Source organism: Mobula hypostoma, chromosome 5, assembly GCF_963921235.1.
Source record: "Mobula hypostoma chromosome 5, sMobHyp1.1, whole genome shotgun sequence".
NCBI classification, from domain to species: Eukaryota; Metazoa; Chordata; class Chondrichthyes; order Myliobatiformes; family Myliobatidae; genus Mobula; species Mobula hypostoma.
Window position 1 is genome coordinate 109,545,510 of NC_086101.1, and position 22,964 is coordinate 109,568,473.

Here is a 22,964-nt window from a genome sequence, read left to right on the forward strand (position 1 = left end):
TGCAAACCATTGCTTCCCTCAAGCTCGCCAACTTGACATTGGCTGACAGGCACCAGTAAACCTATTCCCCTACAACAGAAAAGAAGGTCATTCAGCCCATCGAAGCTACACTAGCTCATACATCAACACCATTCCCTATCTCTGTACTCCCCATATACCCACCAACTGCACCCCTCCCCCGATTCCACCCCTCACCCATATGCAGGGGGACAATTAACCCTCCGACCCCACACATCATTGGAACGTGTCTGGAATGCTGAGGCTTTACAAGGCATTGGTCAGGCGGCAGTTTTCGGCCCCTGATTTCAGACAGGAGGTGCTAGCATTGGAGACATTCCAGAGGAGAGTCATGAGAATGATCCCAGGAATGAAAGGATTAACTTATGAGGAAGGTTTAACGGCTGTGTGCCTGTACTCTCTGGAGTTTAGAAGAAAAAGGGGGGGGGGATCTCATTGAAACCTACTGAATATTGAAAGGGCTTGATAAAGTGGACATGGAGAGGATGTTTCGTATAGTGGCGGGAGTCTAGGATGGGAGGGAACAGCCTCAGAATACAAGGATGTCTGTTTAGAACAGAGATGAGGAGGAATTTCTTTAGCCAGAGTGTGGAGAATCTGTGGAATTCATGACCATAGATGGCTGTAAAGGCCAACTCATTGGGTGTATTTAAAACGGAAGTTGATAGGTTCCTGGTTAGTCAGAGTGTTAAAGTTTATAGGGAGAAGAAATGGAGTTGAGAGGGATAATAAATCAGCCATGATGGAATGGCAGAGCAGACGCAATGGATTGAATGGCCTAATTCTGGTCCTATGTCTATGGTCTATGGAAAGTGATTCCAGGAAATGTTAGGGATTGCTCTAATACAGGACAACAAATTTTTTCAGAAGTGTTGCTTCCTCAGAATTTTTTTTTGTTTATGACAGACTGCTTGAAGATGAACACAAATATAATTTCAGACTACTTGTATCACGTAGGAATTTGGAGAAGTGACAAATTAACTTTTATTGAACATAATGTGATAAATTGCATAATGGTGCTGATGCTTTGCAATAGTTCAACTAAGTTAAAAATATTTTGTGAATGATTTTCATTTGTACTCAGTGTCCGAGGCTTCTCGCTTAAGTGTCCAACAATAATTCGTCAGCATTGATGGATTCCAGTTTTCCTGGTATCTTTTCTCCATGACCGCAATGTCCTGGTGAAACCTTTCACCATGCTTGTCACTAACAGCACCAAGATTTGCAGGGAACGTGTCTAAATGGGAATGCAGAAAATGAATCTTCAGTGACATGTTGCATTTCATGGTTTTATATGCTTGAAGCATGCTTTCAACTAGCTGCATGTAGTTTGGTGCTCTGTAGATGCCGAGAAAAATTTCAACAACTTCCTTCAATGCCTTCCATGTGATTTTCTCCGGTCCCACTAGAAATTCTTCAAATTGCCTGTCATTGATGACCTGTTTGATTTGTGGACCAACAAAAATGCTTTTCTTCATCTTGGCATCAGTTATTCTGGGAAGCATCTGTCTCAAATATCAAAATCCTTCATAGAAATTTTTGTGCCTGGTGATAGAAAATTCCATCCCCACAGTCCTGAACCCAATAATTATTACTAAAACCTGTCCTGCCATGTAGCAGCCGTGCTGCCTAAGCATGCCCAAGCGTGCCTGGACAAGATAGGAAACTTTCCAGCTTACATTGTGGGCAACATTTTAATTGACTTGAATTATGAATTGAAATAATAAACATAAGTTTATTTAAAAATGGTGCCTGATAGGGAAATTTCATGGTGATTTTCATGATCAGTAGCCCAAAATTCACAAGATACACCTAAAGGTATTCAGGAAGCAAAATCTTTGTTGTCCAGTGTAATGGGCCATGAGGAGGGGTAGATGCACTAACCCCAGACATTTTCTCTTCTCCCCTCTTCCATCAGTCAGAAGATACAAAACCTTAAAACAGGTACCACCAGGCTCAAGGACCGCTTCCATCCCTCTGTTATCAGACCCTTGACTGATCAATAAGATGGTCCCTTGGCACCTTGTTGTGATCTTGCCCTTTATTGTTTACCGGCACTGCATGTTTAAGGTAGTTTATACTGCATTGTTATTGTTTTACCTTATTCTACCTTGATGCACTGTGTAATGACAGCAGGCAAGACAAGCTTCTCATTGTATCTCAGTACACGTGACAATAATAAACCAATACTAAAATGCTCTGATGGTGATGCAAGTTCCAAAACCCAGAGTGGTCTCCCTGTTCTCACTGACCTCTTTACCAAGAACCTCCACTCATTGGCAGTATTCCTGGGTGAACGACATTAAACTCGCAGAATACAGCTCTATCACTCACTCTTAGAACAGAGAAAAGGAATTGGGAACAGGGTAAACTTTGCCCTAAACATCCCATCGCACAGTTCTGGGGTCAGACACAGAGTGAAATTCCCTCTACACCATCCCATCGCACAGTTCTGGGGTCAGACACAGAGTGAAGGTCCCTCCACACTGTCCCATCACACAGTCCCGGGGTCAGACACAGAGTGAAGCTCCCTCTACACTGTCCCATCACACACTCCCAGGGTCAGACACAGAGTGAAGCTCCTTCTATACTGTCCCATCACACACTCCCAGGGTCAGGCACAGAGTGAATCTCCCTCTACACTGTCCCATCACACACTCCCAGGGTCAGATACAGAGTGAAGCTCCCTCTACACTATCCCATCACACAGACCCGGTGTCAGGCACAGAGTGAAGCTCCTTCTACACTGTCCCATCACACACTCCCAGGGTCAGACACAGAGTGAAGCTCCCTCTACACTGTCCCATCACACACACCCTGGGTCAGACACAGAGTGAAGCTCCTTCTATACTGTCCCATCACACACTCCCAGGGTCAGACACAGAGTGAAGCTCCCTCTACACTGTCCCATCACACACTGCCAGGGTCAGACACAGAGTGAATCTCCCTCTACACTGTCCCATCACACACTCCCAGGATCAGACACGGAGTGACTCTCTCTCTACACCATATTGAGAGGGGTTGAGGGGTGGAATCTGGTTGCAGCTGAATTATCAGGAACGTGAGGAGAACTGGATTTGTATAGGATCTGTAAATGTGTGGTTCTAGGGTTGGCATGGACTCGATGGGTCAGAAGTCATTCCTGTGCTGTCTTGCCCTTATAGAACCGAGCTATCCCACTCTGGCTCTCCGTGCACCATGACAGTCCCCTCACAAGGCTTGGGATCTCACCATGACTCACGGCACCCATGGGCGACTGATGCGGAGGAAGTGGCTGTCTTGCCACAGCATTCCCTGCTACTCCCTGCGTCTGTCGCACGTGTCCTCCTCGCAATGCAGTAGGAGAAGATGAGTCCTGTGGTGAGGCTCACACTGACCGTGCACAACAGTGAAATGAAGAACCAGGGCTTCATCCTTCTCTTTGGCACCTCCCGGTGTGTGTTTACTGGTGGGTGTGGGAGAAAAACAGAGCTGTCACCATTGCCTCTACTTTCAGACCCACTCAACAACCATCTCCTTGCCCTACCCTGGGGCACCCTCCCCCACCAATCCTGACCTACCCCTCTACCAGCCAATCACAGTGCCAGAACTGACCCTACAGGGGAACATGTAGCCAATGGCAGCCTCTGATAGCCTCCAGGTTTGGGAGAAACCTAGCCAGGGAGAGAGACATGGAGAGACTGGGAGAGAAAGGGAGAGAGGGAGGGAGAGAGAGAGGGGGAAGGAGAGGGACGAGAGGGAGGGAGGGGGGAGAGAGGGGAAGAAAGAGAGACAGAAAGGGAGAAAGAGAGGAGAGAACGAGGAGAGAGAGCTGAAGGGGTGGAGATGGGCAGGGACAGAGAGAGGGGTGAAATGAATCAGGGAGGGGGAGGGAGAAAATTGAGAGGATGTGACAAAGAAAGGGAGAACAAGAGTGAGAAAGAGAATGTGGGAGAATTAGAGAGGTGAGAGAAAGAAGGAAGGAAAGGAAGAGAAAGAGAGAAAAAAGAGAATGAGTGAGAGATAACGAGAGAAATAGAGAGAGAGAAAGGAAAGGAGAGACTGTGAGACAGAGAGAGATAAGAGAAAGGGAAAAATGAGAGTGTGATTGAGAAACTGAGAACACAGTGGAAGGAAGGACCGTGGCAGACATTGACAGATAAATATTATTGGTAACCATACCATTCGGGTGGGTGACTATGTGGGAGTATAAACAGATTTGGAATGGTCCACATTAATAAAGTTGATCTGTCATTCTACTGCCTGGTGTTTTCTCTCTCTCTCTCTCTCTCTCCCCTCCCTCTTTCTCTGTTTCTATTTCTCTCTTCCTTAACTCCTGTGTTATCTCTCTCTTCCCTTTTTGTTCTGTTCTCTCTCTGTCTCTCTCTCTCTCTTTGCTCTGTCTCTCTTTCCTGTTGTATTCTCTCTCCTCCCTCCCTCCCCTTTCTCACACACACAAAATCCCCTGGTCTTTGTTTTACTCTCTCACTGCAATTTGTCCTTCATGAGTATAATTTGAAGCTGAAGTCATTTCCTTGACAAGAACTCAAAATGGTTAGTTTCCATTTTATTGCTTTACTGGGAACTCCCCATGTCAGGTGACCATTGGGGAAAACAAGACCAGCACAATGTCTTTATAAACTGTGCAAATCAATAGTTTAATAGTTCCATTTAACATCAGAGAAATGTATACAGTATACAACCTGAAATTCTTGCTCTTTGCAGACATCCACAAAAACAGAAGAGTGCCCCAAAGGATGAGTGACAGTTAAAACATTAGAACCCCAAAGCCCCCCAGCTCCCCCTCCAACACACAAGCAGCAGCAAAGCAACGCCCCTCCCTGCCTCCACTCATGACCGCTAAAAAGCATCAGCATCCTTCACCCACCAAGCAAGCAATAGCAAAACCCCCCATAAAGACCACGATCTGCAGTGCAACAAAAGTTAATCGTTCACCTGATCATTCGACATGCCACAAGCTCTCTCTCTCCCCAAAAAAAAATCAGATTAAGGATGAAGGCAGAGAGAGAGAGCAGATCAGTTGGGGATCTGTACTGGGGAATGGGGAGGGAGAGAAACAGTTGGTTTAATCTGGGACTAATGTAGATTGGTGAATCCGTGCAGATTATTGCCACAGGTGGCTGTGGAGGCCAGGGCATTGGCTATATTTAGGGCAGAGTTTGATAGATTCTTGATTAGTCAGGACATGAATAGTTATGGGAGGAAGGCAGGAAATTGGGGCTGAGAGGGAAAATGGATTAGCCATGATGAAATAATGTAGCAGACTCGATGGGCCAAATGGCCTAATTCTGCTCCTATATCTCATGGTTTTATGTAGTGTGGGATTAGAAAGGTCACCAAACTAATCCGTTATCCCAGTGTTATTTTTCAACTGATTGTACCTACATTTGCTGTAGGGCTGCTCAGTAGTGTAGTGGCTAGCACAACATTTTACAATACAGGCAACCCAGGTTCAATTCTCAACAGTGCCTGTAAGCAGTTTGTACGTCCTCCATGTGACTACGTGGTTTCCTCCATGCGCTCCGGTTACTTCCCACAGTACAAAGCCTACCAGTTGGTAGGTTACATAGTCATTGGACATTGCCCCATGTTTAGAGTAGGATTAAATTGGGAGATTGTTGAGCGGCACTGTTTGAGGAACCGAAAGGGTTTATCAGTAAATTACAGAGGTACGTTGTTTTCACTTATCTGCACACATGTGTAGCGTTGAATGACAGTAACCCTTGAATTTGACCCTGGTCCTTCTCCAATGATCTATGAGTGATCAGGAGTGATGAAGGGCTATAGGATAGTACAGGGATTTTATAAACAGAATGCTTGTTATCTAGCAGCAACATCCAGATAACCCGGAATCCATTCTGGTTCACTCCTTCCTGAAAGGTTACATGAACTTACCAGGAAGCAGGTAAAGATCTTCAGACTTATTGGTCCCTGGAGATTCCACTTCACCTGAGAGTTCAGAGGGAGAAGTTGATTTTATATTGCACTTATTTGCAACTTGCTCATTATTCCACATCAGTTTGCTCTGCAGTGCTTCTATCTCATTTCCCCCTCTCTCTTAGTTCTCTCTTCTATCCTTCTCTATGTTTCTTCCTTCTTTTACCTTCTCTCTCTCTCTCTCTGCTTTTCCCCTCTCCATATTTCTTTCTGCCTCTCTTGGTCTCTCTCACTCTCTCCAGTTTCCCTTCTCCTTTCCTCCTCGCCATCTCTATTTCTCTCCCGCTCCTCCCCCTCCATTTCTTTCACCTTCCCCTTCCCCTCTCACCCTCCTTATATTTCCCTCTCTCTCCTTCTTTTCATGGTCACCTAGAGGGTTGAAGAGGTGTACAGACACCCAGGCACAGAAAGCACTGGGCCAAGCGCTAAAGATGGGATCAAAACGATGGGTACCCGCTGAGCAGCACAAAACGTGATGGGTCAGATGGTCTGACTCCCTGATGTGAGACTCTCTGACTGTGGCAAAATGTACAGATGGAAAAAGACCCATCACGTGCATTTGAGCTCCACCTGTCAGGGAGGCTGAGGACCCAACGGGGGGACTGGCTGGACAGAGAGGAGCAGTGAGTGACGCGGGAGTAACGGTGGGGGGAGGGGAGAGCGCTTAGATCAGTAAAATATCAGAAACACTCACCGAGAACCAACAGCACAGAGCCACTTCCATAAACCGTCTTGTCCCCGGGGGGATCAAGGAGCGTAACCCCACACCTGTAGGTACCGTTGTCCACGACAGAAACTTCCTTGATGGTCAGAACCGAGGATTTATTCCAGCCGTGAGCCGTGACAGAAAGCCTTCCATCCCAACTGCTGCACCAATTCGACTCCTGTCCGGGGACCACGATGGGGCAGGTCACCTCAGCGCTCTCGCTGGACCAGGTGAAGCTGAGGTTCCTCACATCGGCGGCCTCTTGCTGGAGGCTGCAGGTCAACCTGGCGTCTTCTCCTTCCATCACCGTGATGAGGGAGGGCAGCTGGGAGACCGTCAGTGGGGACTCTGGGTAAAGAGACGTGGAGAGGGCCACAGCTGGGTGAGGAAATGAGAGACGAATTCCAGGTGCAGAAGGCCCGGATTGATTGAACCATGTTAACCAGATATAGGGCCCAGCAAGGCATTAGAGGGGACCCACGTTCCCACCCAGAGAGTGGTGAGGAACTGTGAAACTACCTAAGTACCTAGACCAGCCCTTCAGTGTCCAGAGTATAGGCCTGCTGTTGGAAGATGGGATGAATACGAAATGGTGCCCGTAGGGCAATGTCAACATTGAAGGCCCCAGTGGCACTGTATGATACTTTGACCTGGTATATCCGGGTCCCAGGGACCACGAGAAACAGCAGAGAGTTGTGAACACAGCTCAGTGTATCACGCAAACCAGCCGTCCCTCCATGGACCCTGTCTATACTTCTCGCTGCCTTGGTAAAGCAGCCAATATACTCAAAGACCTCACTCACCCTGGACATTCTCTTTTCACCCTCCTCCCATTGAGCAGAAGATACCAAAGCCTGCCAGCATGTACCACCAGGCTCCAGGGCAGCTTGAATCCCACTGTTATAAGACTTCTGAATTGGCCTCCTGTATAACAGTGTCGTGACCTCATAATCTATCTTTCTGACCCTTGCACCTCATTGTTTAACTGCACTGCCCTTTCTCTGTAGCTGTTACACTCTATTCTGCAACTTGTTATTGCTTTCTCCTTGAAAAACTTGGCTTTGCATGCAATCCATAGAGATCATTTCATTCCGACATTTTCTCTACCTGACCTGCTGAGCTTTTCCAGAACTTTTGCGCATGTTGCTCAAGATTCCTCCCTCTCTCTCTCTCTTTCCTGCTACATGGTTCAATCTACACTCCTGACTGTGTGGCTAGGCATAGTTCAAATGCCATCTGTAAAGTTTGCCAATGACACTCTGTTGTCGGCAGAATCTCAGATGGTGACAAGGAGGTGTACAGGAGCGAGGTAAATCATTTGGTTGAGTGTTGTCACAACAACAACTTTGCACTCAGCATTCAGTAAGATCAAGGAATTGCTTGTGGGCTTCAGGAAAGGGGAGTCCAGGGAACTCACACCAGTCCTGATCGAGGGGTCAGAAGTGGACACAGTGAGAAATTTCAAGTCCTTGGGTATCAACATCTCTGAAAATCTATCGTGCACTCAACATATCGATGTTGGCTATATTTCATTTGGAGTTTGAGGAGGTCTGGTGTGTCACCAAAGACCGAGGAAATTTCTACAGATGTACCATGGAGAGAGTTCTGACTGGCTGCATCACTGTGCACAGGATCAGAATAAGCTGCAGTGGGATGCAAACTCAGCCTGCACCAGCAAGGACACTAACCACCCTGGCATCGAGGACATCTTCAAGGAGTGACACCCTAAAAAAAGGTGGCATCCTTCATTAAGGACCCCCCACCCCCCAGGGCGGCCCGCTTCTCATTGCTACCATCAAGGAGGAGGAAGACATAGACTTTACATTTTAGGAACAGCTTCTTCTCCTCAGCCACCAGATTTGTGAATGGCCCATGAAACCATGAGCTCTACCTCATGATTTTGCTTGCTTTTCTCACTACTTATTTTTTATATCTCTTACTGTAACACAGTAATTTTTTATATCTTGCACTGTACTGCTGCCACAAAAGAACACATGCTGCATATCAGAGATAATAAACTTGATTGTGATTCTGGAAAGCACAGGCTGACAAAAATTAGACCACACACACATCCAGTGGCCACTTTATGAGGTACACCTGCTCGTTAATGCAAACATCTAATCAGCCAATCACGTGGCAGCAACTCAATGCATAAAAGCATGCAGACATGGTCACGAGGTTCAGTTGTTGTTCAGACCAAACATCAGAATGAGGAAGAAATGTGATCTAAGCAACTTTCATCGTAGAATGAGTGTTGGTGCCAGATACAGTGGATTGAGTATCTCAGAAACAGCTGATCTCCTGGGATATTCAGGCACAACAGTTCCTGAGTTTACAGAGAATGTTGCAAAAACAGAAAAATCATCCAGTGAGCAGCATTCGTGTGGGCAAAAATTACTTGTTAATGAGAATGCAATGGTCCGGTCCATGAAGTCTGCATTCCGGTTCACGGTCTGGTCCATCGACTCGTGCTCCAGGTTTTCCTGTCTGTCCTGTTTCTGTTCCTGTGAACACTAATTGAGGCAGCTGATTCTCGTTGGGGCTGGCTTCATAAATACCTCCAGAGACCAGGGTGTGGTTGCTGGATTGTTCTTGTCCTTACTCCTTGTATCCCTTCCCCTGCCTTCTGTTTCCTCACCTGAAGCCTTGCCTTGTCTTGCCGGTAACTCTCGCCTCGCCTGTAGTTCTTGTCTCACCTTGCATTGCCTAAAGCCCTGCCTCGTCTTGCCGGTAACTCTCATCTCGCCTGTAGTTCTTGTCTCACCTTGCATTGCCTGAAGCCTTGCCTTGTCTTACTGGTAACTCTCGCCTCGTCTCGCCTGAAGTCTTGTCCTGGAACCATCCTGAACCTAGGTCCCTTCCTGTCCCTTGCCTCCGTCGGGTAAGTCAGGCCAGGTTGCCATTACCCTGTGGTGGGTCCTGTCCCTTCCTGTACCTTGCCTCCGTTGGGTAAGTCAGGCCAGATTTCCGTTACCCTACGGTGGGTCCTGTCCCTTCCTGTCCCTTGCCTCCGTTGGGTAAGTCAGGCCAGATTGCCGTTACCCTGCGGTTGGGTCTATCCCTTCCTGTCCCTCGCCTCCGTCAGGTGGAGATCCGCGCCCTGCCCAGGAGGATCTTCAAGAGCCCAAGCCTCGAGCCTCGCCCCAAGCCAAGCTTCAAGACCCCAAGCTTCAAGCCTCGCCTCAAGTCTGAAGACTCCAGCCTCGTCCTGCCTGCCAGCCAAGTCACGTCCTTGCCTAGTTCTGGGGTCCAAGACAGAGGCAAGACCCAGGTTCTGGGTCCTTGTCCAGTCTCTGGCTTGGAGTCCTAGCCTGGGCTCCTAGCTCTCTTGTCCAGTCCTGTTCCGGGTTCCCAGTTTTCATGTCCATGTCCTAGCCCTCACCCTGTATCCTAGTCCTGTCCTTAGTACTTCAGTGTCTGTGTCTGCACTTGGATCCATTCCCAGCCACCTCCTTCTGATAGAGAAAGGACAGAGGAGAATGGCCGGACTGGTTCAAACTGACAGGAAGGTGACTGCCCTGTCCTCTTCAAATGCCTTGCATGAATTGACAGGCAGATGAACTCCATCCCCAATAATAAACCCAAAGATTACTTTTACATACCGACGATGCTTTCAAAGACCTGAACGTCAGGATGATGTTGGATGAAAAGGTACAAGCTCCCCCTCAACTCTACATGGAGAACTGTCTCGACGCCTACTGATGATGTCATCAACCAGAGACACAGAACACATGACCTAAATAACTGCTATACAAAACTACCAGCAAAGGGTGCTAAATGACAAATAAAATAACTGACTTAAGGCAGCACACTCGCAGCCTGGTATCCCTAGATAAAACAATATAACACTTTAACAATTCACCTCTAAATGAGGAAGTCCCTCGTTCCTAGTCCTTAGGGGAGAGCAGCAAGACTACTTCAGCCACAGGCCTGAGTAACAGCTTTGTTCCATCACCTCTGTTGATCTTCACCTCAATCTTACAGACTCTTCCGTCCTTGCTGGGAAATACCCGAGTTATGACTCCTAAAGGCCAGTCACTTCTTCTGGATTGACAATCCCTCATGAGCACCACAGATCCTGGTGTGATGTTTGGCCTACGGGACGTCCATGTCCTTCGTAACTGCAAGGTAGACAAGTACTGTTTGCGCCATCTGTCCCAGAAGGTACCTGTCGCCACTGTCTCTTGCACAGGTCCTCGCTCTCGAACTCACCTGGAAGAATGGGATAAGGGCTGCTTTTCTGTGTGAGCAGTGTGGCAGGAGTGAGAATGAATGGATCTTCTGCATCAGTAGACATGGGCCTTAGAGGTCTATTGTTCACAATGGCCATCACCTCGGCCATAAAGGTGGTGAGCACCTCATGAGTGAGTCTAGAAGGCCCTGACTGGAGAAGCATTGAGTCCAGGATCTTGCAGGCGGTGCTGATCATTCTCTCCCATGCCCCTCCCATATGGGAGGAATGAGGCGGATTGAATGTCCAGGTACAGCCCTTTTCTGAGAGATACCTCTTCACCACATTCTCGTCAACGTTGGAGGACATTCCTAGATCTTTGCACGCTCTGATGAAGTTCATTCCCCAGTCAGAATGAATTTGCTTGACTGGCCCACGGATCGCCAGGAAGCTTCTCAGGGCATTTATAAAACTTGAGCTGCCCATGGACTCTATGACCTCGAGGTAGATGGCTCTAATGCATAAGCAGGTAAATAAAACTGACCATCTTTTACCTTTGGCCTGGCCACCTCTCGCATGGCGCGCAGAGATGGTCCAGGGTTCAAATACAATACCAACATGTGTGAAAGACGGTTCCATGCTGAGTCTGTCAGGAGGTAAGTCAGCCATTTTCTGGACTTCACATGTCCCCCGAAGCTTACGACAGGTGATGCACGTGAAGATGAAACTGATTACACACCTTTTGGCACCCACAATCCAGTAACCAGCTGAGCGGACAGTGCTTCATTAAAATGGCATCCTTGATGTTGTGACTCCACATGGCAATGTTGCACAAGGAGTAATGCAAGATGATGCCATTTGGGAATGATGATGGGCCTCTTCTCTTCATGTCCCATCTATGATTCCTGTATACATCCTCCGACTCTTAATAGGCCGTCCTCACCAATAAATGGATCCAGCATCCTCAGAGGACTGTCCTTAGGGATATCTCTTTGGCTCCTGATGCATTCCATTTCTTCAGCGTAAGTTTCCTGCTGCACAGATCGAATGATGACGTTTTTGCTCTGACTGAGTTCTTCCACTGTGTATGGTGTCTCACAATGATGCCATCCCTTGCAGCTCCCTGTAGAGTCTTCTGAGGTCTTCTTGAAAAGGCATGCAATATGTCTGAGACAAGATATGACATGAGTAAGAGCCCTCCAGTTAGAAAAGTGCTCAAAGCGCTGAGATCCAAGTCGGCTGTCTTGGGTGGTGGAAGTGAGCACTGTCACTTGCGTGTGAATTTCTTTATCTTGTTCTGGGTCCACTAGTTCAAAGACGGCTGCCTTGAGAGAAGTTTTCTCTGGCTGAGATAAGAACGCAGGCCTGGTAAACCAGGTGGTGTCTTTCAGACGGGCTACAGGGATGGACCTTGTGGCATGGTCTGCAGGGTTGTGTTCAGTGGACACATAATGCCGTTGTTGTGGCTGTGTGCCTCTCCTGATCCTCTGGATCCGATTGTTGACATAAACGTTGAATCTCCACTATTCATTATAAATGTAGCCCAGAACTACCTTGCTGTCTGTATAGAAAGTGACTGCATCAAACTCGATGTCAATCTCAAAGGTAATGAGCACCGCCATGTCCACAGCCATCACCGCAGCGCACAACTCCAACCGAGGTATCGTTTGTTCTGGACGTGCAGCTAATCTTGCCTTGCCTAATATAAAGCCGATGTGGCAGTTCCCTTCTGCATCTGAGATCTTTAGATAGGCAGCTGCAGCTATTGCCTTATCTGAAGCATCTGAAAAGACATAGAGTTCCTTGTGCTGGGCATCCATTGGAGACACACTTGTGTATGGCCTTGGGATCTTCAGGTGCTGAAGCTCTTTTAAGGATTCTTTCCAATTTTCCCATAGTTCTTCTTTGTCTCGAGGTAATGGAGCATCCCAATCACTCATCTCCATTGAGAGTTCTTGAAGTAAGGCCTTGCCTCGTATAGTGACCGGTGCTACGAATCCCAATGGGTCACATAAGCTGTTCACTGTTGATAATACACTCCGGCGTGTGAACGGCCTCCTTTCTCCTGCTACCTGGAATAGGAAAGTGTCTGTCTTCAAGTCCCAGCAGAGTCCAAGGCTGCACTGTACAGGTAGGGAGTCGACACCAAGATCCAGATCTTTAAGGTCATTGGCGTGATCCTCAGCGGGGAATGTCTCCATGACCTCTCTGCTGTTTGAGGCTATTTTATGTAGCCTGAGGTTGGAGCAAGCCAGCATGTTCTGCGTTCTTTTGAGCAGGTCGATAGCAGCCTCTGATGTGGACAGGGACTTAAGTCCATCATCAACATAAAAGTCTCTTTCAACGAACTGCCTTGCATCCTTGCCAAACTCTCTCTCCCCTTCTTCAGCGGCTCGTCTGAGACAGTGAATGGTGACTGCTGGCGATGGACTATTCCCAAAGATGTGCACTTTCACACAATACTCTGTGATGTCATTTTCAAGGTTGCTCTCTCAATACCAAGGAAATCTCAGGAAATTCCTGTCTTCCGGCCTGACAAGAAAACAGTGGAATATCTGTTGTATGTCCACTGTGATGGCAATGGAGTCCTTACGAAAGCGGATAAGTACCCCAAGAAGACTGTTGTTGAGGTCCAGGCCAGTCAGGAGGACCTGATTCAGTGAGACTCCCTTGTGTTGAGCACTTGAATGAAAGACCACCTGAATCTGGCCTGGTTTCTTTGGATGGTAAACCCCAAAGCAAGGGAGGTACCAACATTCTTCATCTGTTCCAAGGGGAGGAGCTACCTCTGCGTGGCCATTCTGGAATATGTTTTCCATGAATGAGATGAAATGATTCTTCAACTCAGGCTTCTTGTTAAAGGAGTGGTGCAGTGAAGAAAGACGGTCTGCTGCTTGTGACCTGTTGTTGGGAAGGCGAGGTCATGGCTGTCTGAATGGCTGGGGAGCTACTCGGCTATTGTCCTCATCTTTATAGGTTCCCTTTTCCATAGTCTTCAGAAAAAGTATATCCTCAACTGAAGGGCCCATCTTGTCATCATCTTTTGTCTGTTGAAAGACACTACAACCCAGGTTTTTCTCTGTATTCTTCGCATGTGGGACCTTCCACAGGGACAAATGCAGGGAGACCTAGGGCCTTGCTGCCGTACCACTTTTCCTTTACGACATAGTGATTAGGGGCATGGTTGAAAGACGGCGTGGCGGCCATTTTCCAGAGTGTTGGTATAGTAGGTGCTCACAGTGGCCGGTTTGTAGACATTTCCTAGACAGACATTGCCAACAATTACCCATCCCAAGTCCAGTTTTTGAGCATGGGGGAGTCATGTGGCCCATTTATTTGTTTCCGTACTTTGTGGATCCTTATGATGTCTCTTCCGAGCAGGATCATGATGGGAGCCTGAGGGTCGAGGTCTGCGATCTTTTGCACCAGTGATTTCAGATGAGCCTGATGCAGTGCTGCTTCCGGTGTGCGGATTTCAGAGTGATTATTCGGGATCGCGTTACACTCAATCAGTGTTGGGAGAGAGAGAATAACCTGTCCGTCCATGGATTCCACCTGAAAGCCATGCACTCTGCTGCCTGCTGTCTCAATCACACCAGCTCATATCTTGAGAGAGTAAGGAGAATTGTGGTCTTTGATGTTAAAAAGGTCAAAGAACTCAGACCTTACCAATGAGCGATTACTCTGATCGTCCAGTATCGCAAATAACTGGATTACATTTTCCTACTGGCCAGCTGGGTAGACTTTCACGAGACAAATCTTTGAGCACAATTTTCCATTGAGGTCTCCCACACAGAACTGTGTACAGCTTGAGGAAACAGTAGCTTCTTCAATTGTCATGGTCCGGTCCGTGGACTCAGGACTCCGGGTATTCCAGCTGTCCTTTGTTTAAGTTAATCATAGGCACCTGATTCCCATCTTTGGGCTTGCAATATAAGTAGCCTTGGGGTTGAGTGTGGGCTGCTGGTTTGTCTTGTCAGTCCCCCTTGGAGCAACCTGCTGATGGAAGGCCAGTGAAACCATTTGTGTTCTCTATGCCTGGTTGGAGGACCACTGCTTCATGAAGTCTTGTTGCCACTTGTTGGGGTAGTCTTTGTGGTATGGATTTGGCTGTTTCCTGGGCCAGCTGAGTGGCAGCCAGCCACTCTGAGCTAGGTAGGGATCCAGCTGTTTCTGTTGCCAGCTGAGGTTGCTGGCTGAACTGAGACTTGGAGCTACCCCAGAGCAGAGATGGAACTGTCTGTTGTTCTTTGGTGTTTGTCTCTTCTTGTCCTTGCCTCTGTGGGGTAAGTCAGACTGGTCTGCTTTTGCCCTGTGGGGGGGGGGGGGGGTCCTGTCTTGTCTTGTCCTTGCCTCTGTGGTGTGAGTCAGGCCCTTTTGCTGTTGCCCTGCGGGGAGGGACCTGTCCTGTCCTGTCCTGTCTTGTCCTTGCCTCTGTTGGGTAAGTCTGGCTGTTCTGCCATTACCTGATGGAGAGACCTGTCCCACCTTGGTGTGGAGATGAAGTTGAGTCCCGGCTTCTCTTAGGATAGGTCCTGGCTCTATGTTTATGTTCAGTTCCCAGTCTGTCTCTGAGCTTCAAGAACCCAAGCCTTGAGGATCCCAAGCCAAGCTCAAGACCCAAGACCCCAGCCTCAAGCCTCTAGAGCAAAGACTCCAGCCTGTCTCCATACTCAGGCCTCTAGACCTCAGCTATGTCCTGTCCTGAAGCCATGTCATGTCCTTGCCTGGTTCTGGGGTCTGAGCCCAAGGCAAGACCCAGGTTCTGGGTCCTTGCCCTGTCTCAGGCTCGGAGTTGAAGCCTTGTCTCCAAGTCCACAGTTCCTAGTCCTGGTCCTACTTTCCCTAGCCCAAGTCTGTGTTCTTGTCCCTGCTCCTGGTCTGAATCCTGTCACGTCCCTACTCTAGTCAAGTCCTGTTCCTTGTATTTCAGTGTCTGTGTCTTGCATTTGGGTCCGTTCCCAGCACCCCGTTGTGACATCAATATTATTCCTTTCCACCCTGCCATGCTCACGTGCAGGGGTTGGGCCTCTGAGGACCAAGGAGCAGGCCCAGGGTGCAGGGCTGAGCTGTAACTCTCGCTTCCACATTCGGCACACTTTATGCTGCTGTCACAATTTTTGGCTCAGTGTGCTGATGATGCACAGCATTTGTAGCAGCTGCTATGCTGCTTTGAAAAGGCTTCCCTGTTCTTGATGGACTTCTCCCTAAATCCACGGCATTTTTGGAGGGGGTACGGTTTGTTGCGCAAGGGGTATTGCTTAGCAGGATCCACTTTACTCTTGCATGTTGTGTCAGCCAAAGAGGAGGTGTAAGGAGACACTTCAGTCTTGTGAACTGAGACTGGAGGCCTCTGACTGCTGTACTTAAGAGCTGACTTTCCTATCACTGGAGGGTCAGTACTACCTGCAATGAGAGAGAAGCTGGGATCATTTCACATCTTGGCTTGCTGACAAACGAACTCCACAAAATAGGCAAAAGGTGGAAAGGGAACATTATGCTCTTGAACTTAAAACCATGTGAGAGTCATCTCTTCTGCAAATTATATGGCAGCTTCTGCACAATGGGGTTGATACCACGGACTGTGTCTAAGTAAGCGAGCCCCGGCAGGTCCCCATCAGATTTAGTGTCTTCAAGCTCCATTAACAAGTCACCTGGCTCTCTTAACTTCCTGTGGTCCTTGTTAGAGATCTTAGGGAAGCTATCCACTCTCCCGAACAGCACATTCTCAATGACTTCTGGTGACCCATAACACTCGTCAAGTCTGTTCCAAACCATTTTGAGCCCTCTCTGTGGGTGGTGGACACGCTCAGCTCTTATCCTTCTCACATGTTCAGCTGGCTCGGTACCTGGCCACTTCACCAAGCGCTCCATCTCTTCACTGTCTGTAAGGATTAGACCTCGTATGGCATTCAGGAATTTACTTTCCAAGCCCTGTAACTCTCAGGACGGCCACTAAACTGCAGAAGCTCTGAGGACACAAGTTCGTGTCTTGGAAGAAACCTGACAGTCCAACATGCTCTGACTATCAGCAGGATTAGCCTGTTGGGCCTCTGCATCCTGGTGTGCTTGAGGACGATCTCTGTCATTGGATACCTCTGTGTAACTCGTGCGGTCCATGGCTCCCCTTGAACTCCGCACTATCTGGGGCTTTCTACCCGAAGGGTGTGACATGTGAGCGTTGGTGTGCTTTAACTGACTTCCAACCAATGAAACACGCTCCTGAGGATGACGGTTATGACTGGGTTTCTCATCCTGAATGTGACACTGCACAGTAGCTTTGGGTGCACGCTGTACAACAGAGGCTGGTTGACTAATACTGTTAGTACAGACTCCTTCTAATGTAGGTATTGACTGATAGGTAGCATGCTTTGTCTGCTCTTCCACATACCCTTCTGTGCACTCCGCTGGAGCATGGGTTTGAAGATCAATTTTGGAGCTGAGGTCCTCATTTTGCTCTTCCATGGCTGCCTCTAACGCTTCAGCTTTAGCTACCACAGCTGCAGCTCTTTTCTCCCATTGAAGGGCATCAAGTGATACCTCTAAGCGTGCTTGTTCCATTTTGATTTGGCGTTCCTTTTCTGCAAATGCTGCCTCCACTTTAGCCGCCTGGGCTTCAGCACGAGCTAAGGCTACGGCTGCACGAATGGAGGAGCCATACGATCGTTTGGATGAAGATGAATCCGAGGCATGAGACCTTGTCCGTAGTGACTGAGATCCTGATGATTTTTTGTCTGACATTTTGAAAAGAGAATTGCCTTTGTACTCCAGAAAGTATCGTTTTACTGTCCTGTCCTCTTCACACGCCTTGCATGAATTGACAGGCAGATGAACTCCATCCCCAATTACTACACTGACAAAGATGTTCCAAATTGACGTTCTTTAATGTAACAACTGGCGGTAGGGTGAAACTGACGGAAAGAAAAAAAGGTGTCCAAATTCCCATTATGGTAAGTACAAGGCAAGCAGTAAGTATATCACAAGTGATACAGTATCTTGAGTATTATTTTGTATACAAATAAGTTCCAACTATATCATAAAGATAGGCTACTGGTAAGCAAGATGTTGCTACATACAATGTATCTTATGCACATTTTCTCACTACAGGTTAGCCAGAACATGTGGCCCGCATGAATATTCCATCTGTATTTTATCTCCACACAAACCGTTCAAATATCTCTGATTTGTGGAAATATGCATATACATCAATAAATAATAAACCCAAAGGTTACTTTTACATACTGACGATGCTTTCAAAGACCTGAACGTCAGGATGATGTCAGATGAAAAGGTACAAGCTCTCCCTGAACTCTACATAGAGAACTGTCTCGATGCCTACTGATGATGTCATCAACTAGAGACACAGACCACTTGACCTAAATGACTGCTATACAAAACTACCAGCAAAGGGTGCTAAATGACAAATAAAATAACTGACTACTAAGGCAGCACAGTGACAGTATCTTAAATAACTTCAGATTACAACAGTGGCGTGTAGAAGAGCATCTCTGAATGCACAACTCATCAAACCTGAAAGAGGATGGGCAGCATAAGTGGTACTTAAACAGGTTCAGGAGGTACTTAAGGAGTCTCGTCTGTCCTCCCCGTGGAATGCATGGGTTTTCCCCGGGGCGCTTTACTTTCCCCAGGGTGCTTTGGTTTTCCCTAGGGTGCTTTAGTTTCCTCCCGCAAGTCCAAAGACGTACCGAGTAGGTTAATTGGTCATTGTAAAATGTCCTGGATTGGGCTGATGGGGATTGTGTGGCTTAAAGGGCCTACTCCTCTCTGTATCACGAAAGATTGAAAGAAAAATCGATTGAATGAAGGAAGCCACAGCGTACATGCAGAAAGAACAAGAGTGAAGTGAATGAAATGTAACTTTACCTACCTTCCACCAGTAATGTCGATCCATTTCCATGTAAAATTACCCTTGCCAGAGGTTTGGTGATCGCAACATCACACTTATAAGTTCCATTGTGATCTAGAGAAACCTGGGTGATGCTGAACTCTGATGATTTAGTTTGTAAATCGGCTGTGATAAGGACTCCCGGATCAGGAACCGGAGCACACTGCCACCTGCTGGTAGCGCCGGGCACTGTGGAGCAGGTGGTTAAAGAAGTTCCCCACATCCAAATGAACGACATGTCTTCCGCCTCCGTCGCCGTTGTCTGTAAGATGCACGTCAGTGTAACGGGCTCTCCTTCCCTCACCGAGAGGGAGGCGGGGGACTGGGAAACCCTTCCTGGGACTGGAGTGGATTCTGGATAGAAAAGGACACAAAACTCATACGTACCGAGTAGGTTAATTGGTCATTGTGAAGTGTCATTGTAGAAAGTTGTGGGATGCTACGTTGGTATCAGAAGCGTGGTAACACTTGAAGGCTTCCCTAGCACAATCCTCACTGATTTGACTTGACACAAATGCCGGGTTTCACTTCATGTTCCATAAAGAGTAAATGAGAGGTGAGAATAGATATCTGCCCATGGGAAAATGACACTGGAGAGGTAGTAATGGAGGACAAGGAAATGACTGACAAACTAAAGTGTTTTGCATCCATCTTCACTGTGGAAGGTGCTAGCAGTATGCCGGAAGTTTGAAGTGTCAGGGGGCAGAAGTAAGTCCTGTTGTTATTACTAGCGAGAAGGTGCTTGGGAAGCTGAAAGGTCTGAAGGTAGGTATGTCACCTGGGCCAGATCGACTACACCCCCTGTTCTGAAAAAGGTGGCTGGGGAGATTGTCAAGGTATTAGTAATAATCTATCAACGATCACAAGTTTCTGGAAGACTGGAAAATAGCAAGTGTCACTCCACTCTTCAAGAAGTGAGAGGGCAAAAAAATGAAATGATAGGCCAGTTAGCCTGGCCTCAGTGGCTGGGAAGATGCTGGAGTTGATAAGGATGTGTCACAAGATAAAACAAATTTCATGACATGTGAGTGATGATAAACCTGATTCTGATATGGGTCTCTATCATGGACTGAGGGCAGAGAGAGGGGAATCATGGTTGGGAAAAGGAGACAGGAAGAGAGTGGGAAGCACCAGAGGGACATACTGTAATGATGAAGAAACCAGTTGTTTGGAATCAAACCTTGCCTGGTTTCTCAGGACTGGGCGTGTCTGCATCCGTACCACCCGCTGCCCTGACACTCCTTTGCCACCTATCCCACAACCCTCCTGTGACGCTGCACCCTCGCCATTCCCAACATCCTTTGCTCACACCAGATTTACAAACTCGCTCTCTGCTCTATGTTGACGAATACAGTATTGTGCACAAGTCTTGGGCACCCTAGCAATAATGTATGCTTAAGACTTTTGCACAGTATTGTATCTTCTATCTTGGATGGACATCTTAGCTTGGACTAGTTGGGATGAATGGCTTGTCTGCGTGTTGGATACTCCCAAGAACCTTATTTCTCCATCCAACCTGCCTCAGGAGGGAGTCCCATGTAGAGCCAGGTGGAATATGAGTGTGCCCAGCCAATACCTGGGATGATATGAAGACGAGTTGCTGTTCCCTTCATCTGGACAATGGGCAATGGCTCCAGAAGCTGGACAATACACACATAGAGCCCACTGTCTGCAGAGGAGACCCTCCTAATGCTCAGCCTGCTGCTCCTCGCCTTCAGCTCTGCCTGGAGGTGGACGCGCCAGCTGGTACTGCCTCCCACCCTGCCGGCAGGCAGCACGTGGTAGAGCCTCCCATTGGGGAGGTCCCACTGGAAAGCGGCTATGGTCGGCGCTACTGCCGGCTCATCAAAGAGGCAGCCAAGTTCCACACTGGCCCCCGCTGAGACCTTGAGTAAGGCTGGCGACTGATGGATCCCTCCTCGAACCAGGAACCCTGTAGAGGCAAGAGGAAGAAGAAACCGTGGTGAGGGTAAGCAAGTGTGATGGGGAAGATCTCAAGTTTGAAATAGTTAAGGTCAAGCCTAGCAGAAGATAAGACCCTTCGGCCCACAATGCTGTGGTGAATCAATTAAATTAGTAATCAAATGGCCAACTGAACTAATCGATTCTGCCTACACAATGTCCATATTCTATAAATTTCCTCAAATTCATGTGCTTAGGTAAGGATCTCTGAAGCGTCTCTATCATGTCTGTCTCTGCCTCTACCACCACTCCAGGCAGCATATTCCAGGCATCCATCACTTTCTACTGTATTTGTCAGCGTGGAGCAGAGAGCGGGTTTGTAAACCTGGCGGGAGCAAGTGTTGTTGGGAATGGCGTGCATGGAGTGCCGGGGGGTGGGGGGGGGTGGTGTGTGGGACAGGTGGCAGAGGAGGAGTGCAGGGGGGTGTGGGGGGTTTGGTGGCCGACGTGCAGACACACCCAGCCTTGAGATACCAGGGCAAGGTCGTTTGATTCTAAGCAAATGGCTCGTGGATTACAGAGAAGTGTGAGCAACTTGAAGTTCTTGGTTGTGATAATCTCTGAGGATCTATCCTGGGTCCAACATATCGATGCAGCTACAGCGATGGCTATATTTCATTAGGAGTTTTAAGAGATTTGGTATGATACCAAAGACAGTTAGAAACTTCTACGGCTGTACCATGGAGAGCATTCCAACTGACTGCATCACTGTCTGGCATGGGTGAGGGTGGGATGGTGGGGGGGAACTGCAGAGAGTTGTCAACCCAAACAGCTCCATCATGGGCACTAGCCTCTGTCATATCCAGGACATCTTCAAGCTGTGATGCCCAAAAAACGGTTGGGTTGAAGGGACGGTCAGAATGACGGGTTGGGGGGTCGGAGAGACGGACTGGTAGACGGACTGGGGAGTCGGAGAGACGGTCGGGTGGAAGAACTGGGCGTTGGAGAGATGGTCGATAGACTGGGCGTTGGAGAGATGGTCGATAGACTGGGCGTTGGAGAGACGGTCAGATGGTCTGGGCGTTGGAGAGACGATCTGGTAGACGGACTGAGGTTTGGACAGACAGTATGGTAGACGGACTGCGGGTTGGAAAGACAGTCAGATAGACTGGTCTTTGGAGAGACCGTCAGATAGACTGGGCATTGGAGAGACAGTCTGGTAGATGGACTGGGCGTTGGAGAGGCGGTCTGGTAGACGGACTGGGCGTTGGAGAGACGGTCTGGTAGACGGACTGGGCGTTGCCGAGACGGTCTGGTAGATGGACTCGGCATTGGAGAAACGGTGAGATAGACAGACTGGGCGGTTGGAGAGACGGTCTAGTAGACGGACTGGGGGCTCGGAGAGTAGGTCTGTCAGACGGACTGGCGGGTTGGAGAGACGGTCTAGTAGACGGACTGGGGTTCAGAGAGACCGTGCGGCGTACAGACTGGGCGTTGGAGAGTCAGTCTGGAAGACGGATTGGGGGGTTGGAGAGATGGCTAGATAGACTGGGGGTTGGAGAGTCAGGCAGATAGACTGGGCGTTGGGGAGACCGTCAGGCAGACGGATTGCGCGTTGGAGAGACGGTCAGGTAGACGGAATTGGCGTTGGAGAGATGGTCTGGTAGACAGACTGGGCGTTGGACAGACGGTCTGCTAGACGGACTGGGCGTTGGAGAGACGGTCTAGTAGATAGACTGGGGGCTCGGAGAGTAGGTCTGTTAGACGGACTGGAGCGTTGGAGAAACGGTCTGGTAAACGGACTGGGCGTTGCAGAGTTGGTCTGGTAGACGGACGCAGCATTGGAGAGACGGTCAGATAGACAGACTGGGCGGTTGGAGAGAAGGTCTAGCAGACGACTGGGGGCTCGGAGAGTAGGTCTGTTAGATGGACTGGCGGCTTGGAGAGACGGTCTGGTTGACGGACTGGCCGTTGGGGAGACGGTCAGATAGGCTGGGGGTTGGAGAGACAGTCAGATAGTCTGGGCGTTGGCGAGACCGTCAGGCAGACGGACTGAGCGTTGGAGAGACGGTCAGGTAGACGGAATTGGCGTTGGACAGATGGTCTGGTGGACGGACCGGGTGTTGGAGAGGCGGTCTGGTAGACGGAATGAGGTTTGGACAAACAGTCTGGTAGACGGACTGCGTGTTGGAAAGACAGTCAGATAGACTGCGCGTTGGAGAGACGGTCTGGTAGACGGACTGGGCGTTGCAGAGACAGTCTGGTAGACGGACTCGGCATTGGAGAGACGGTCAGATAGACAGACTGAGTGGTTGGAGAGACGG

The 22,964-nt window shown here is 48.5% G+C and overlaps 1 protein-coding gene across 2 annotated transcripts in view; it reads right to left on the reverse strand.

The window, feature by feature from the left end:
• LOC134346252 (uncharacterized) overlaps nt 1-22,964 on the reverse strand; it is a 105,361-nt gene that overhangs the window by 5,969 nt on the left and 76,428 nt on the right. The window contains exons 2-7 of one of the 2 annotated variants that reach the window (XM_063047578.1): nt 20,315-20,671; nt 18,721-19,092; nt 6,650-7,009; nt 5,914-5,967; nt 3,250-3,463; nt 996-1,255 (exon numbers count right to left, since the gene is read on the reverse strand). In XM_063047578.1, coding sequence (XP_062903648.1) covers nt 1,255; nt 3,250-3,463; nt 5,914-5,967; nt 6,650-7,009; nt 18,721-19,092; nt 20,315-20,671 — 1,358 coding nt within the window. In that variant the 3' untranslated portion in view covers nt 996-1,254. Of the gene's footprint in view, nt 1-995; nt 1,256-3,249; nt 3,464-5,913; nt 5,968-6,649; nt 7,010-18,720; nt 19,093-20,314; nt 20,672-22,964 lie in introns of those variants that run through there. The other variant, XM_063047577.1, reaches the window with a different exon arrangement.